Source organism: Parasteatoda tepidariorum, chromosome 2 (assembly GCF_982258835.1).
Source record: "Parasteatoda tepidariorum strain Cologne lab strain chromosome 2, Ptep-v5.0, whole genome shotgun sequence".
Lineage (NCBI taxonomy): Eukaryota > Metazoa > Arthropoda > Arachnida > Araneae > Theridiidae > Parasteatoda > Parasteatoda tepidariorum.
In genome coordinates, this window is record NC_141756.1 from 34,990,708 (window position 1) to 35,007,816 (window position 17,109).

Sequence of the window (17,109 nt, forward strand, 5' to 3'; positions counted from 1 at the left end):
AGTTTTTCAGTAACTCGTACAGAAATCAAAATTGAAAATAAAAATTATAAAAATGCACTGACATTTAAACATTCACACCGATATCAAAAAAAAAAAAAATTTCTGGAAAAAAAAAGATTCGATTTTCAGGAAAAAAATTATTTCTGATGATGTAAAAAGGATTCTCGAAAATAAATTGTTTGAATAAAATACAATAAATAATATTCGTCTCTTCGATTTTTTTTTACTAAACAATTGAAATATGCCAAATTTTTTCCTACTTCTAATATAATATTTAAAGAGTCACAAACTTTTTTGTTACCTTCTATGTGCTGTTATCTATAAAGAAATTTTCTTTTCTCTGAGATTGAATTTATTTTTTTAACAGAACAATTAATTTGAAACGAAACCTGTTATCTATCAACAATTCAAATCAACAAATTTGGCTTCAATTCATCCAAATCTCATTATTTCTTAAAAGACTAATAAACTAAACAAAAATCTGTCAACGTAGATGAGGTTTGAATAGTACGGTATCAATATAATAAGTACTGTATCGAAAAATTTTTTATTTGATATCGATATTTATCGATATTTGAGATTAAACTAAATATAGAACAATATATATACACAGAAGTTACTATGGAATAAGTTATATATGGTAAGTAAAAAATTATAGAACTATGAAAAAAGGGGGGGGGGAAGAAAAATAATAATAAAAATAACAAAAAACCGGAAAAAAAAGTCAAAAAATTTTTAAAAAATTTTAAAAAATCCGGAAAATAAAAGATATAATCTTTTCATAAGCTCACACGATTATTCCGTTTTTTGTTATTTTCATTATTATTTTTCTTTCTTTCCCCTTTTTTCATTGTTCTGTAATTTTTTCCCCGGTTTTCCTCTACATTTTGAACTTATTTTATGAGTTCTATTTACTTGCAGCTTATGCGCAATAAATAAAACTTATTGTTTTTCTTAATTTTCTTCGTGTTTTTTTGCTTTTATTTATTATGCTATATATATATATATATATATATATATATGAAGAAAAAAACAAGATTTCTTTCCTTTATCAACTTACATAATAATGCATGTCTAAAAATAAAAGTTTTACTGCGGATGTTGTGGTTTAAAATCTTATTTAATCCGCCCACAGGATGATACAATAAAAAAAACTGCTTTGCTTTTACAAAATTTTAAACTGCAAATCTTAAATAAAAGCTTTTTGTTATACTTTATTGAAATATCTAGAGATAAGTCAAAATCGAAGCATTATGAGAAGTAACCTTAAAGATATGGTCTCCCAAGAGTTGCAAGAAAAGTTAATATCATGTAAGAATATTAAAAAAAATCGTGTTCAAAGCAAAAAGAGTTTTCTAAAAAATAGCATTTGCTGAATTCAAATCTCAAGAGTTAGGGAAATTTGATTTAAAATTTTTTTCCTATTTTAGGAGCGATTTATAAAGTCTTATAAAAAAAAAGTGTATTTGTGTATTTATTACACGTAAAAAATGGGGATTTTTTTCTACCCATGCTATGCTGTCATGTTGCGCGTGTAATATTATTTTCCCTAAGAGAATTTATGATGTCAATCTAAGGCAAGCAAAAAACTTAATCAAACTATCCAATTAAAAAACTTTTATCATTTCAACAATATTTACCTTAGCAAGGTTGAAATAAAATAATTTATGCTTGTGTTTAGACCTTTAAATTTATCTTAAATATTTCCAATAAAGCAGTATTGCTAATAATATAAGTAATTGTTGTTGGCAAAAATAACAACTCAAATTATTTTTGCTCTTAATTATTTTTGCTGTTGTAGCATTGTTTTCGAAACATATATGAAAATTGCATTTCTCTTAGATTAAAGTAACCTTAATTGCGATTTCGTGAGTTGCATAATATTATTTTTATATTATATTGACTTTTAAGAGGAAACAATGCAATAAAATTCTCTAAAAAAGGAACAATTTTAAAGAGGATATAAAATTTGCAACTAACTATAGTACATTTATACCAGGTCCGTAAGATGCTTCTTCTTCACCATTTTCAGCAGTTTCAAGAGCTAGTTGAGCCCTTTTTCTTGTCGATCTACTCTCATGTGGCGCCTCATAACTTTTAGAGTAGTAGCCGAAATTCTTCGATTATCTTCATTTTGAGAATATTCTTTGACTGCCATGCCTACATTTATTTCTAATTGTTCAAAAAAATTGTCAATAACTCAAATGCAAGTAGTCTCAAGTGTTGTCTCAAATGCAAACTTTATTAAAAAATTATTAATAATAAATAAATGGCGAATTCAATCATACTTAGAGTGAAAGTACCGTTGCGATTTTTTTTCTTAGATAATTTAAACAAATTATTTCATTAAAATAGTCAAAATATTAGTATTTTAGGAAATATTTTGATAGGTGTGAGCAAATCCATTAAACTGATCAAACAAGCTCACATGACCATGCACGTCACAATACGTTTTGAGTCATGCGCCGTGCTCGACATATTAAGCTGAAACTTTTATATTTTTAAGAAAACAAAATTCAATATTTTGATACAAGAATCTTAAGAGGACAAACCATCAGAAAATTCTTTGATATTTTTTCTTCATTTTGTATAAATTTTTATGTATTTTTCCCGCTTAATTTATAATAAGTAAGCTAATAATCATCCTGTTCATAGTTTTATATAGTTCTCTCTCTCACTCTCTCTCTCTCTCTCTCCTTTCTTCCCCCTCTTTCTCTGAAATACCATGGTATATTAATATAAGAATGTTTAAAAAAAATTATGCTCCATTTTACAATACTTTATATAACATGTAATGATCCTGCGGCGTAACTACCACTACGAAAATTAAACATCAATTCACTGGTATATAAGACATGCTAACTTGATTCAATCTTGCGGTACATTTTGATAGATGAAGGTTGGCATTGTCGATAACTCTTCCTCCCACACTCCTATGATGTAACTAATCTCCATGATTTTTTAAATGGCTCAATACTTTACTTCAATGACATTCATTTTAAAATAAACTGACTTATACGAGCTAACTTCAAAACTCTGAAAGCAAAAAAAATATGAGAAAATCTGATTTTATGAGAATATTACTAAACATTTTTGTTGTATAGTAAAAAAAGAATATATTCTAATAAATGACACAGTTTTCTTTTTCAGTTTCTTTTTGAAACTCAAGAGGACGTCCGCTTCTTTTTCGGTTATTTGAAGGATGATTTATTCGTTTCTTTATATCATTTTAAGAGGTTTTAGAAGAATCAAAGTTTTGTGATGTTTCATACGACGCTTATTTATTTGACCGTGAGCAATCGATAAGTCAAAGAAATTCATCGTTATCCTTCTTTGACATCGATTGAAACGAATGTTAAAAAAAAAAAATAATAATGTGAAAAAAATTTTAAATTTCCACAAAATGATATTTTCATTTTTTTTATTCAAATAATATGATCACGTAATAAATTCATCCAATTGGGTATAATATGAAAAAAACACAACTACTTCAACTTCGAAAATTTTACTAGGAATAACATTTACCTTTTAGTTTTATTAATAAGCTGAGTTTTAAATATGTTTACTAAAATCATAAACTTAGATAAAACAACAAAATAAATTATTTCAAGAGGAACTAGACTAATACAATTCCAACCTGCCGAGTAGCGACTTATAACAACACACTTCATTTAATGTTTACTTGTTGCTAGAAATCAGGTTCGCAGAAAATGCTGTTTACTAGTTAAATTTAGTAGGAATAACACGACCTGTGACGTAGGCTATAGTATACCCAATTGACAATATAAATAAAATATTATGCATAAAATTGTCATACTAGTGAAAACCCGCAAACCAGTATATTATGGAATAAATAATAGCGCAACTAATTTTTACTTTTTGAAAATACAAAAACAACTTACTATTTTAATTTAGTATTAAATAAAATTAAAAAAATATGGATCAGAAGTGTAGATTTCACGACAAAAATTCGTCTGTCTTGAAAACTGTCAAACAGTTATAAATAAATAATCTGAAGGAAATGAAGCAGTGAAATATTACTTGATTCAAAACTTAAAGTATTTTAATAACTGTCGACATGTTTTTACAGGTCCCAAATAGGCCCCCATCTTCAAGACTTGCCAGACGTGAATGAGAAGAAACGAAAGTGTTTTGAAACATAAAACGTAAATTTGCCGACGAAAAATGATAAATAATGTTGGGGAACAAAACTAGGAAAAACTCAGTAGAGAGAGAATAAAAATAAAGATAATTATAAAATAAACTTTTTAATCTTGAATTATATTGTCTTTCTGCTAACATTTTCTTAAGTTTTGTTCCTCACCATTATTTTTCATTTTTCGTTGGCAAATTTACGTTTTATGTTTCCAACTACTTTTGTTTCTTCTCATTCGCGTCTGACAAGTCTTGAAGATGGGGGCCTACTTTTGAGCTCTTGAAAAATGTCGGCAGTTATTTCCAATCTCTATATTTTTTACCGTAAAAAGTCTGTTATTGTTAGTTAAATGAAATGAAATAATAGTTTATTGGATTTATATATATATATATATATATATATATATATATATATATATATATATATATATATATATATATATATGATTTAGCAAATAGCGGGAAAAAGAATGTTTCATAAATTTTTACCTGACTCGGTTGTTGTATGGACTTGGAACTATAAAATTAAAGGTGGAACGTTTAGATATCTCACAATTCAGTTAGAAGTTGCCACAATTTACTGGAATCGGAGATGAACTTAGAATATTGAATTATACATCGAAAACATTGAAACACTCCACACACAGGAATCGATACACATACACTATTTATTTTCTCAAGCTCAAAGAATAATTAATTAGGATGCGCATAGCGCCATCTGTGGACTGTAGTATTAAACATACCGCCCCCCTTGAAACACGGAGGGGTTTCAAAATTAATGAATTTAGTTAAACAATAATTATGTAATCAATTGACAATAAAGCACACTTCAATTAATAAAATTAGGCAACTGGTGGTCTTGAGTTAAGGCATGCCTCGATTTGGCATGACAGCGTGGCCTGTTCTTCGAAGGTGAGACTAGCATCTCCAACAACTCGTTTCAAATGAAATTTGAACGATTTCACTGTAGCCTCCCAAATGCCTCCGAAGTGGGGAGCAGATGGAGGATTGAAGTGAAAGGCGATGTTGTCCGTTACCAGGAATTGTTGAAGGGCATCTTCCTTCATCAACTGCCGAACAAATGAACTCCTTTTTGAGCTCTCTGCTAGCTCCGTAGAAATTGTCCCTTGATCGCAGAAGATATCTGAGGGTCTACCTCTGCGTGCCACAAATCTTTTTACACAAGCAATAAATGCTTTTGAGGTTAAGTCGCTGACGACTTCAAGGTGAACTGCCTTCGTTGCGAGGCAGACGAAGACGCATATGTAGCACTTAGTATTGCGGCTGCCTCTTCCCTTGGAGCTCCGTATTAAGAATGGGCCGGCGAAGTCAAGACCAGTTCGTTGGAAAATAGAAGAGGGACAAACTCTGGACTCTGGAAGATCTCCCATGATTTGCTCGGCGAGCCTTGGACGATTTCTGAAGCATGGGATACATGTTTTCACCACTCTTCTAACTGCATCTCTGGCTGAGAGAATCCAAAATTTCTCTCTGAGAGTTGCTAGGAGAAGTTGCGGACCGGCATGAAGAAGTTTTAAGTGATAATCCGTGATAAGTAAGTTCACAATATGGTCGGTTTTAGGAAGCAGGATGGGATGCTTCTTTGATTCTGGAAGCAATGAATTTTTCAGTCTACCACCGACACGAATTATTCCGGAATCATCGAAGAACGGAGTCAAGGGAATAAGCTTGTTATTCGAAGGAAGTTGCTTGCCTGTTGAAAGATAGGAGACTTCCGTCGGAAAATGATCTTGTTGGATGAATTTGACAATTCTCTTCTCGGCTTCATTCAATTCTGCCGTTGTTAAGAAGGATTTGTTTCTTTTATCTGCAGCGACAGAACAGTTCTTCATGAATCTAAAACAATAGGCAACTACTCTTTTCAGTTCGTTCCAAGACGAGAATGTTTGAAAAAACTCTGCCTTGAAAGTAGCATCAACTACATTCAACATGATCAGCTTGGTTGTTTTGGCTTCGGCAGTCATGTTTTGTTTTAATTGTGGATCATCTTCAAACCTTCCATTAGGAAAGGTAGAACTATTTAACCAATCAGGTCCGTTGAACCACAAGTCGCACTTTTCTAGTTTAGTTGGTGGTATCCCTCTCGTTCCACAATCAGCTGGATTCTCCAAACCGCTCACAAAGTTCCAGTGCACGTTAGGAGTCAGCTCTTGAATTCGTGCTACTCGATTAGCTACGAACGGTTGCCATCTTCTTGGTTCGGACTTCAACCATGCCAGTGTGATCTTGGAATCAGACCATGCAAATGTCTCAGAGATTGGCACAGTTAGTGTTGGCAAGGTGGCTTGTAACAAATTGGCCAGAAGTAAGGCAGAACAGAGTTCCAGTCGAGGTAGAGACTGTGGTTTCACTGGAGAGACACGTGTCTTGGAAGTTAGCAGTCTAGATGTCACGACTTGGTTTGCATCTTTGGAACGAATGTATATAGCAGCACAGTAGGCCTTTTCTGAAGAATCACAGAATCCGTGTACTTGTACGTCTGTAGCCTGTGGAATGAGGATATAGCGTGGAATCTTGATATTTGTAAGTAGAGGAAGCTGTTTTTGGAATACTCTCCATTGACTTGCCAGAGAGTCTGGTAGCTCCTCATCCCAGCCTAGATGATGTCTCCAAAGCTCTTGGAGGAAGATTTTGGAAGTGATAACTGTAGGTGCCAACCAGCCCAAGGGGTCAAAGATTTTTGCGACTTCGGAAAGTACCTTGCGTTTAGTCCATACGTCGCTCTCATTGACGGTGATGGTAAAGGTGAAAGTGTCAACATCTGGAAGCCAAGCTATTCCCAGAATCTTGACCGGTTGGTCGTCGTTTATCATGTGTTTGGAATCAACGGTCTTTAACTCTTCCGAAATGGTTGCTAGTACGTCAGGATCATTTGACACCCATTTTCGTAGAGAAAATCCTCCTCTCTTCATCATCTCCTGCAGTTCGGACACCAGTTGAATGGCTCCCTGTTTTGTTGCACTCCCGCTCAGCAAATCATCAACGTAAAAATGACAAAGGGTGGCTCTTGAAGCGTTTGGATAATTTTCTTGTTCGTCTATGGCAAGCTGTCGTAAGGTTCTCGTGGAGAGGAATGGTGCTGAGGACATACCGTACGTAACGGTAATAAGACGATACTCCTTTATTTGTTCGGTTGGAGAATCCCTCCAAAGAATTCTTTGCCAGTCTACGTCTTCCTCATGAACTTTAATCTGGCGGAACATCTTTTCAACATCAGCGCAAATGGCTACACTGAAAAGTCGAAACTGGATGAGAATAGGGAAAAGTTCTGGTTGCACTCTTGGACCAACCAGGAGCAGATCGTTGAGAGAGAATCCGGATGAAGTTTTACTGGAAGCATCAAAAACTACACGAAGCTTCGTTGTGCAGCTAGTGTCTCTGACAACTCCATGGTGAGGAAGGTATAAACTTTCGATTTTATTAATGTCAGAGTCCGGAACCAGTTCCATGTGATTTAAATCACGGTATTCCTTCATAAATTTTCGATAGAGGTTGTATTTCTCAGGATTAGAAATGAGATGACGTTCCACGCTGATTAGCCTACGAATTGCATTTTGTTTTGAATTACCTAACCGCGTGGGAGAAGTGTGAAAGGGCAACCTTACTGTGTATCTGCCATTCTCATCCCTAGAATGTGTCTTTACGAAATGATCTTCACAAGCCTCTTCTAAAGAAGTTAAGGGTTTGACGCATGGTACAGAATCTAATTCCCAGAATTTATTGATTAGAAGATCCGATTCTAACTGAATATAATTGACATGTAGAGAATTTTGACCACCAGAATTTGCCTTACCACCAATTATCCAACCGAGTTCTGAACGAATGGCAAATGGCTTATCCTTACCTAACGATAATGTTTGACCCTTTAGCAATGGCAAAGTAAGGTCAACACCAAGGAGTACATCAATCGGAGCACTCTTGTAAAATGCTGGATCAGCCAGAGAAATATCCCCAAATAATTCGCGCATTGAGGAATCTAAGTCGTGATGTGGAATCATGCCTACAATTTTGTTAATCACATAGACGGATGCATGAAAGGAATTTTGAGATGAAAAATGTGAAGTGAATTGAATCTCAGCAACCCCATTTGTACGCGTATTGGATGCGCCTAAGCACGAAATGCGAACATTGGCCTTTTCCTTTTGCAAGCCCAATTTCTCAATACACTCATTTGTAATAAGCGAAGCCTGGCTACCGCTGTCCAGAAGACATCTACAGGTCTGATAGTTACCCCAAATATCTCTCACCTGAATCAGAGCAGTGCAGAGGAGAGTTTGAACGTCTGGCCCCACACCCGAAATACACGATGTAACATCTACCACTCTAGAATTATCACTTAATTGACTAGTACTTGGAATAAGGGTAGGCGAAAACACAGGAGCGTTGATAGAAAGTTCACTAGAATTTGACTTATTTATAGCACCCTGTTTTCCCCTATCGCTAACATTTTCGATATGAAGTAAAGAGTGGTGGGGTTTTTTGCATCTTTTACATCTAAACTTGCTGTTGCAAGTTTTCACACTGTGAAATCGAGTTAAACAGTTAAAACAAACATTATTCGATTTAACGAAATTTAAACAACCTTGAACGGATAATTTTAAGAACGTATCACACTTCGACAATGTATGATCTCCATTACATAGAGGACATTGTGACTGGGCGTTGGACGCGACCAAAGTCACCTTTCTTTGAATGTTTCTCTTAGTAGTTGAACTCGGGATAGATCTAGCTTGTGTTGCAAGGAATTGCAACAGTTCGTCCAACTTCGGAATGACATCAGTTTGAAAGGTTCTCTCGAACCAAGTTCTTGAATTTGCATCAAGCTTGAACAATATCATGTGCATTAAAAGGGTATCGGTAGTTGGATCAACCTTGTATTCCAGGGACTCTAACATTCTTACGAATTCCTTAGTGGAATCTATCAAATTTAAAATTTGTGTGGATGATTCTCCACTCAAGGGCGTTATATTGATAAACTTTTTCATTAAGGAGGACATAATTTCTCTTTTGTTAAAGTATCTATCTTTTAGCAATTTCCAAGCGATTTCGAAATTATCATTGGTAATGGATAAAGAGTTTACGATTTTTAAAGCATCTGATTTTAAACTCCCCTTTAAATATTGCAATTTTTGCGCTCCCGTCAAATTTTGATTGTTTGAGACTGCAGCTTCAAAAAGATCGGAAAAGGCAAGCCACTCCTCATTTGCACCAGAAAATGTAGGTAAAGATAACGTAGGAAGTTTCACTTCCGCAAACTGAGATGAGGCAGAAGCTTGGCCAGAACTTTGGTTTTTAACCTCAAAACTGGAATTCACTACGGGAGGCAAAAGCCGGGTGTCGATATCGACAAGTACTGACTCTAACGCATCTAAAATGTCGTCCTTTTCCGTAGAATAAGTTTCCTCATCCTTTTCCTCGCAAATACTTATAATAGAATCTAAAATATCTTTTGCCTCAGTTCTAAATTCCAAAAATCTATTTTTACGAGCCAATAAACCCGCATTATTTAAATTCCCGATTTCCTCTTCTGTTTTCTTTTGCAATTTAGTAATCGAAGATTTAATACTCTTTTTTTTCTTTAACAAGGCTTCCATATCCATTAGAATATATCAGAATAAGAAAAATAATTTATTAAATCAAAACCACAGAACAGAGCTGTTTATTAAAGTCTAACTGTCTAGCCCAAACAAAATGATTCACTGACGCCTGTGAACGTGAACGGGGGAGAATGCGAAATTGCAAAAAGAATTACAGCGGTATAAAACGAAACAGTAATAAAGAAAACAATAATAAAAGGGAAGGGGAAAACGAAAGTTTTTTGTAAATTATTACAGGAATGACAATGGCAGAATACATCAGTAATTTAGCACATAAGTAATTAATCGATCAAATAAGCACATTTAAGCAGATTAAACCCTTTTGAATACACTTGAATTTGAAACATTACACTACGGACATTTCTTTCGTTTTAAGCTTAGCATATATGAATAAAATTCGAATGTTACTTTTTTATTGAATTATGACAATATTTTAGAAAAAATATTTGCCGAAACAACAACAAGCCAGGAATTTTGAATTAGAATATTTCAGCTGGGTTCCGGCGAGACTTGACCAAATGATTTAGCAAATAGCGGGAAAAAGAATGTTTCATAAATTTTTACCTGACTCGGTTGTTGTATGGACTTGGAACTATAAAATTAAAGGTGGAACGTTTAGATATCTCACAATTCAGTTAGAAGTTGCCACAATTTACTGGAATCGGAGATGAACTTAGAATATTGAATTATACATCGAAAACATTGAAACACTCCACACACAGGAATCGATACACATACACTATTTATTTTCTCAAGCTCAAAGAATAATTAATTAGGATGCGCATAGCGCCATCTGTGGACTGTAGTATTAAACAATATATATATATATATGTATATATATATATATATATATATATATATATATATATATATATATATATATATATATATATATATATATATATATATATACATACATATATATATATATATATATATATATATATATATATATATATATATATATATATATATATATATATATATATATATATATATATATACATATATATATATATATATATATATATATATATATATATATATATATATATATATATATATATATATATATATATATATATATATAAATCCAATAAAAATTTTAGTCAAAAGCAGTAAACATTCCTAACGGAAAAAAAGTATTCAGATCTTAAATTACGAAACACTCGTAATTTGACTTTGAATAGAAAACACGTAAATTTTTAATAAAATAAAAAAACATCTACTATAAAAGAACAGTTGCTAAGTAAGAGATCCCAAGTAAAAAAAAAATTAAAACTATTTGTAATATAACATTAGTAAGAGGAAATAAGTAAGAGATAAGACATAACAGATTAAAAGGTAACAGAATAATAAGGGGAAATACGAACATGATTGTGCTAATGCGGTCAGTATTAAGAACAGGCAACTTTCATTAGCTATACAAACTCGTACCCTACAATCTGATGATGGATAGGCTTCAAGCCTCCACTGAGGATTGAACCCTAGTCCTTTGCAGTAACAGCTGAGTAACTAAGCCGTCATGAACATTCGGTGCTTAAACAAACTAAAAAGGAAATGAATAAGTCGTATAAAATGAAAGGAAACTAACTTGTATTCTATACTGTACGGGAAATAAGCAATGTGTTTAGCTTTCGTGTTTTCCTTCCTCAAAAATTTCGGATTTAAATTTTGAAAGCTAATCTGAATTACAAATACAGAAGTTGTTATACAGAGGCTAACACTCACCATTTCTAACAAATAAATATTTAGCAAGCATTACCATGGAAATATTCCACTGCTTCTTAACGTATATTATGCAGATCTATAATCTTTCTATAAGGAATATTTAGTGCATTTTTGGCCTTCGAATATGTAGTCAATCAAAATTAAAATCGTCGTTAAATATTGATTGATTTCATTTGTAAAAGCTTAAATGATGAAGGTGTTAAGTGACATTCAGAACACCTAATTCTAAAAGAAAAATAACTTTGATTTCGAGGTTTAAAAATACATGATCGAACTATTTCCTTATTATGACGTAATGTTTAGCTGGCTTTTTTGACGATATTAAAGGAATAATTTATCCTTGTTTTAACCGTCGTAATGGCGTTGGTATCTTAACGTCACTGATCTAAGTACTGTCTTTAAGGTTATTTTTAGCAGTGTTATGGTTATACCCCTTGATGCTGATTTTAAATAATTATATTTGGTTGTGATTAACCATTCGCCATCTTGGTTTCAATATGTTTGGAAACATGTTTAGCAATTGTCGCCGCATGTAACCATAGTATGTAAGAAGCCTTTTAATGTTTCTATTCTGATTTTGAAAAACTCACTACTATACCCTTTAAGCAGTTCTTCCTTTTGGCTTTTCAATTTTAAGTAAAAATAAATATTAAATTGCAAATAAAAAATAAAAATTAGTCGTGCTGATATTCTATTACGGTTGATATGATATTAGTTTTAACGTAGAAAATTAGGCGTTTCCTCTTAAGCTTTCATATGAAGGTATATGACAGTGAAAAAAAATAGGCAGCTTAGTTGTAGATATGAACATCTTGCGTGTATAAACGGACTCTGCCCGTGAAAATATCCAATACTCTAATATCGTACATTTATGGAACTTTACCGTTTAGCGTGAAAATCGGGCATGGTCCGTTATGAATGTAAAACTAATATAAACTAATGTAAAACTGTAAATGGACATTAAATTACGTATCCTTCTGGCAGTATTTATATAACAAAAATAAACATTATTTTTAATCTACTAAATAAATAAAAATAAAAATTCTGTTTATCTGTTTGCTATATCGTAGTTGTACTCTAAGCTATTTATTTTCACTAAGCTTTTAATTATTCTCTTATTTCTTTTCCTTTCGAGATCATTCTTAAGTACTTAATGGAATCTTTGCAAATTAGTTATTTAAACTGATTATTTAAAGAAAAAATACGCTTCGTGACAGTTTTTTGTTTTTTTTAATTTTTATGATAAATCTTTATATTTTACTTCAAAAAGAATTATGTGATTATAAAGGTAATATTTTTTTGAAAATAATTATCATGAAAAAACATATTTCCAACCTAATAAAAAATGTATTTCCTTCTATTAAACAATTTTATTGTAAAGAATACATTGCAAAAAAATGGAATTGAAAAACGAGAAATGGTAATTTAGGTAATAAGATTTTATTCTTAATGATCCTTAAGTAATTAATGATATTAATGATACATGAAAAACATATTTATCATTTTTACTTCTTCTTTAAATAAGAATACCGTATTTTATAACCATTAAATCTTTCAAGAAAAGTGCATGTAATGATTTTTTAATACAGGCGCTAATTTAGTTTAAATCTCTTGTTAAAATTCCAAAGTGCAATGCGCTAGATACGCTAATGTAAAATGTACATAAATTTTTAATAGTGTAAATATTAAAATTATATTGTTATTGGCTTAAGTTTAACAATTACATTTTATTTAATCATTTTTCTTAAATTAAAGAGCTTTTCTTTATTTAAAAATGCAAGGAAATAATTTAAAAATTAATCACAGTAACCCTCTTATGACCAATAATTTATTTAATTTATTTAAATAATTTCAAATTAAAATGAACAAATTTGTGGACATTTCGACTGAACTAATGATTAATTTATGACAAAAGTTTCCGTCAACGATTGCTTAAGAAAAATGCTTAAGGATTACTAACAATTTTTAACCATTTAGAATTAAAAACTAGTTTTCATTTATTTTCGTCAATAAAGTTTTACGCACTTAGAAAAAATATAATAGTTATTATTAAACTAGTTAAGTGACTTAAAAAGGTTTTGTTTTTATAATGATTATTGTATTATGTTTTATTTCAATGTATTATTATTTGCTCCTAAAGCTAGAAAAAAAAAGATTCTAGCTTGTTTTAAATTTGAATATGCCATTGCAATGCAATTTAGAAATAGTATGTTTATGTATGGGATAAATCTTGTTTTTACTTCTACTTTTACTTTTTTTTTTCTATAATTCAAACAAAAAAAATATCTGATTCAATAATGTCATTTAATTCCTTCAGTTTCTTTTGATAAGAGCGTAAAAAGCTTTTTGCCCCTGAACCTTTATTTTTTGCTTAACATTTTTTTGTTGTCTAAAAAGCATTAAAAGGAAGTGAAGAGAATTTTATTTTTAAAATGTCGTGAAAAAGATCGCAGAGCTACATTTTTCAAAAAAGAAAGGAAAATTGATACTATTTTAACGTTCTAAAAAAAATCGAATTCTAAAAGTATTTCCTTAAAAATTCTTTATTTTAAAGCTTCATTGCAAATTAAAATATAAAAAAAATGACATTAAATTTATTTTTATAAAAGCAAAATTTATTCTTAAGAAGTAGTAATAACTATAAACTATCCATAATAATCAAGGATAAAAAGTAAAATTAGGTCAATAGAGTCATCAAATATTGTTAGACATTTTAAAGGGGACGGAAATCTCAGATTCATTGAAACATTCTTTAATTATCAGTTTGATATTTCCTAAATTTATTTGTAACGTTTTAGGAGAGATCGCTTACCCCCATAATTCCATCTCATTCATTAGTATTTTTTCCTTCATACTTCGATATTTTCCACAAAAACACAAAACACTTTGTTTTCAAAATATACAATTTCTGTAGCTTTATGTAAGAACATTCTGATGCAATGCTATTCATAACAAAACGAACTCTCTCTCCACGTCAATTTGTAAAACAAAGAATCCGGTACTTCCACTTCAAGAAGAAGAAGATCACAGATACCCACACAAGGGACCTATGACGTCAGCGCCACCTGCAAAATAAAGAATCGGGTACTTCCATTTCAAGAAGAAGATCACAGATACCCACACATGTGATCTATGACGTCAGTGCCAACTGATCGCTTCTAAGCAAAATGGCGTGTTAAAGTTTAGCTAAGTTTCTCCAAAAAAGTTAAAATGCTAATTAATTAATTAGTTAAAAACAAGTTAATTAAATACAGCGAAGTTAATTAAATACAGTGTCGCATCGTGCATCGAGTTTGATGAAATATAATTCTTTCGCATCCACTTACTGGTGTTTTACTTAACTTAGATTTTTTATTTGTTTGTACATTTTTTGTAAACATGTTATATTTTTGCTTCGTGAACCTGGCAACTTAATACATAATTAGTTTATTTATGTTCTACATGGCGGTGTGCCTGTCTTTGGTAGAAGAAATAAGTCGTAAGTAAGAAATAAGTCGCAAGAAGGTAAGTAGGTAAGAAGAAGAAATAAGTAGAAAGAAAGTAAGAAGAAATAAGTAGGTAAGAAATAAGTCGTGAAAGAATTGAAATTTTTGTAAGGGAATCAGAGTGAAAAAATATCGAATATGTCACTGGAAATCGATACTTGACGGGCTTTGCTTACTCGAAACAGAATGGAAGGAATAGTTGCTATCGTAAAAAAATGCCACGTTACAGCAACCAATCAGGAGCGATATACCCCCAAAACGTCAATTGTAGGTATACCATTTTAGATTCCATGGAGAAAAACAAATTTTCTGCAGATAAATAGTCAATATTTAAAACAAAAAAATGATGAAACATCACAAAAAAAGAGCTTAAATCTGCAATATTTTTCGGATAAATTGGAACTTTGAAACAAAATTTGCTTTAAGTTCATAGCTCTTTCATCACGGCAATTTTTTACTCCGTAGTAGCATTTCAAGGAGCAATAGATCAATATTTTTTTTCTACAAAAAATTTATTTTGTTTCATCATATCCCCTGTACTTTTTTCTACATACTTTCATTACTTCACGTTTTTAAGTTTTACAGATTTTGGGCAGCAAAGCAAATTGTACCGTAAAGCAAATTAAAAAGTAAATATAACACTTAAAATTATAATCACTTTCAAACAAATTGGAATTTCGAAAAAAAAAAACTCCGTTAAGTTCATAAATAAATATGTCCTTTTCAATACACCAAATTTTAACGAAGAAGTTACACTCCTGCTAACTGTGGAGCAGCCTGTATGGTATTTTTTCCCTGCAAAGTTTAACAGTTAAGAATTTGCTAACGAATTATAAGAAGTTGCATTAATTTTTTTTTCATTGTTCGTTCCTTTATATTTTTATACACACCTTTGTAGTGTCCAGATTCTAAGTCGTATAGTTTTTGCCCAACAAAACAAAATGTAACGTTAAGTTGAGCATCCAAAACAGCGACTGTGTCAGTGGTTTTTAATATTTTTTTTTTATTATTATTAATAGAGAGATTTTTCTGTTCTGTTTAATTTTTATTGTTAATTTTTCAATTATTGTTAATTTTTTAATAAATTTTTATTCAAATTATCGGTAAGATCTGCATAGTCCATCCTTCTTTAATTTCTAACCGTCGTTTAGCAGTCGACCCAAATTTGAATTTACGGCTACCAATGTTCAACTCCTTAGCCTTGTAATTTTGAACCTAATCCAGAAGACAAGGGGACTCCTGGATCTAGTATTGAGAGAAATTTGCCTCCGTCGAGGACTTTTTGATGAAACTGAGTCGTGTTTGCGCTACATGGTGAGGAAAACCACGGAAAACTTCCACAGTTAGCTTGCAAAGGGACTCTTACTCATGATACGTCTACACTGGGGATATTTTACGTCAGCACTGTAATCGGTGAGAGCCGGGTGCGGAATTCATACGGTATTCCTCTAGCTGGTATTCGAACCCGGATCGCTTTGGGAATTAGGAGGGAAGTGCTCTATCCCCTGAACCTCCTGGACTCGTTGATCTATTTTATTTTTTAACCGTCGTTAAACAGCCAACCTAATTTTGGGTATACGGCTACTAATGTTCAACTCCATAGCCTTGCTATTTTGAACCTAATCCAGAAGACAGGGGAACTCATAAATCAAGTAATTAAGGAAATTTGTTTTCGTGGAGGACTTTCAGATTGAATTAACCCTCATATGCCTTACATGGAGAGGAAAACCATGAAAAAACGCCAAGATTAGTTTGACGGCAAGGGAACTCTTACCCATGATTCATCTACCACTGAGGATATTTTACGTCAGCATACTTTGACGTCATCGTAATGCACTTCGTTAAAATTTCTACTCACCTAGCTGGCCACTGTGAGGAGAAATTTTTAGAAGAAAGAAGAAGAGAAATTTTCTCTCAACACTAAAATGAAACAGTTATTTGACTCTGTAGATTTGAATGGTTAACTCTCAAGTATTTAAAATTTGATGCCTCTGTCATATTTTTGTTTACTTCTCTACTATTATATCATGAACAATAGTTTTATTTATTGCATGAAGGAACGAAATATTTCTTTAAATTATGTATGTAAATTTTTAATGATGTTTTTTCATACCTTTTTC

The 17,109-nt window shown here is 31.7% G+C and overlaps 1 protein-coding gene across 1 annotated transcript; it reads right to left on the reverse strand.

Annotated features, from left to right (window-relative positions):
• Positions 1-4,997: 4,997 nt before the first annotated feature.
• LOC147815176 (uncharacterized) lies at positions 4,998-14,322 on the reverse strand. The gene is made up of 2 exons (XM_087156542.1): positions 14,317-14,322; positions 4,998-9,710 (listed from the first exon to the last, which is right to left on the reverse strand). The coding sequence occupies exons 1-2, from the start codon at positions 14,320-14,322 to the stop codon at positions 4,998-5,000; spliced, it is 4,719 nt and encodes a 1,572-aa protein (XP_087012668.1).
• Positions 14,323-17,109: the final 2,787 nt, after the last annotated feature.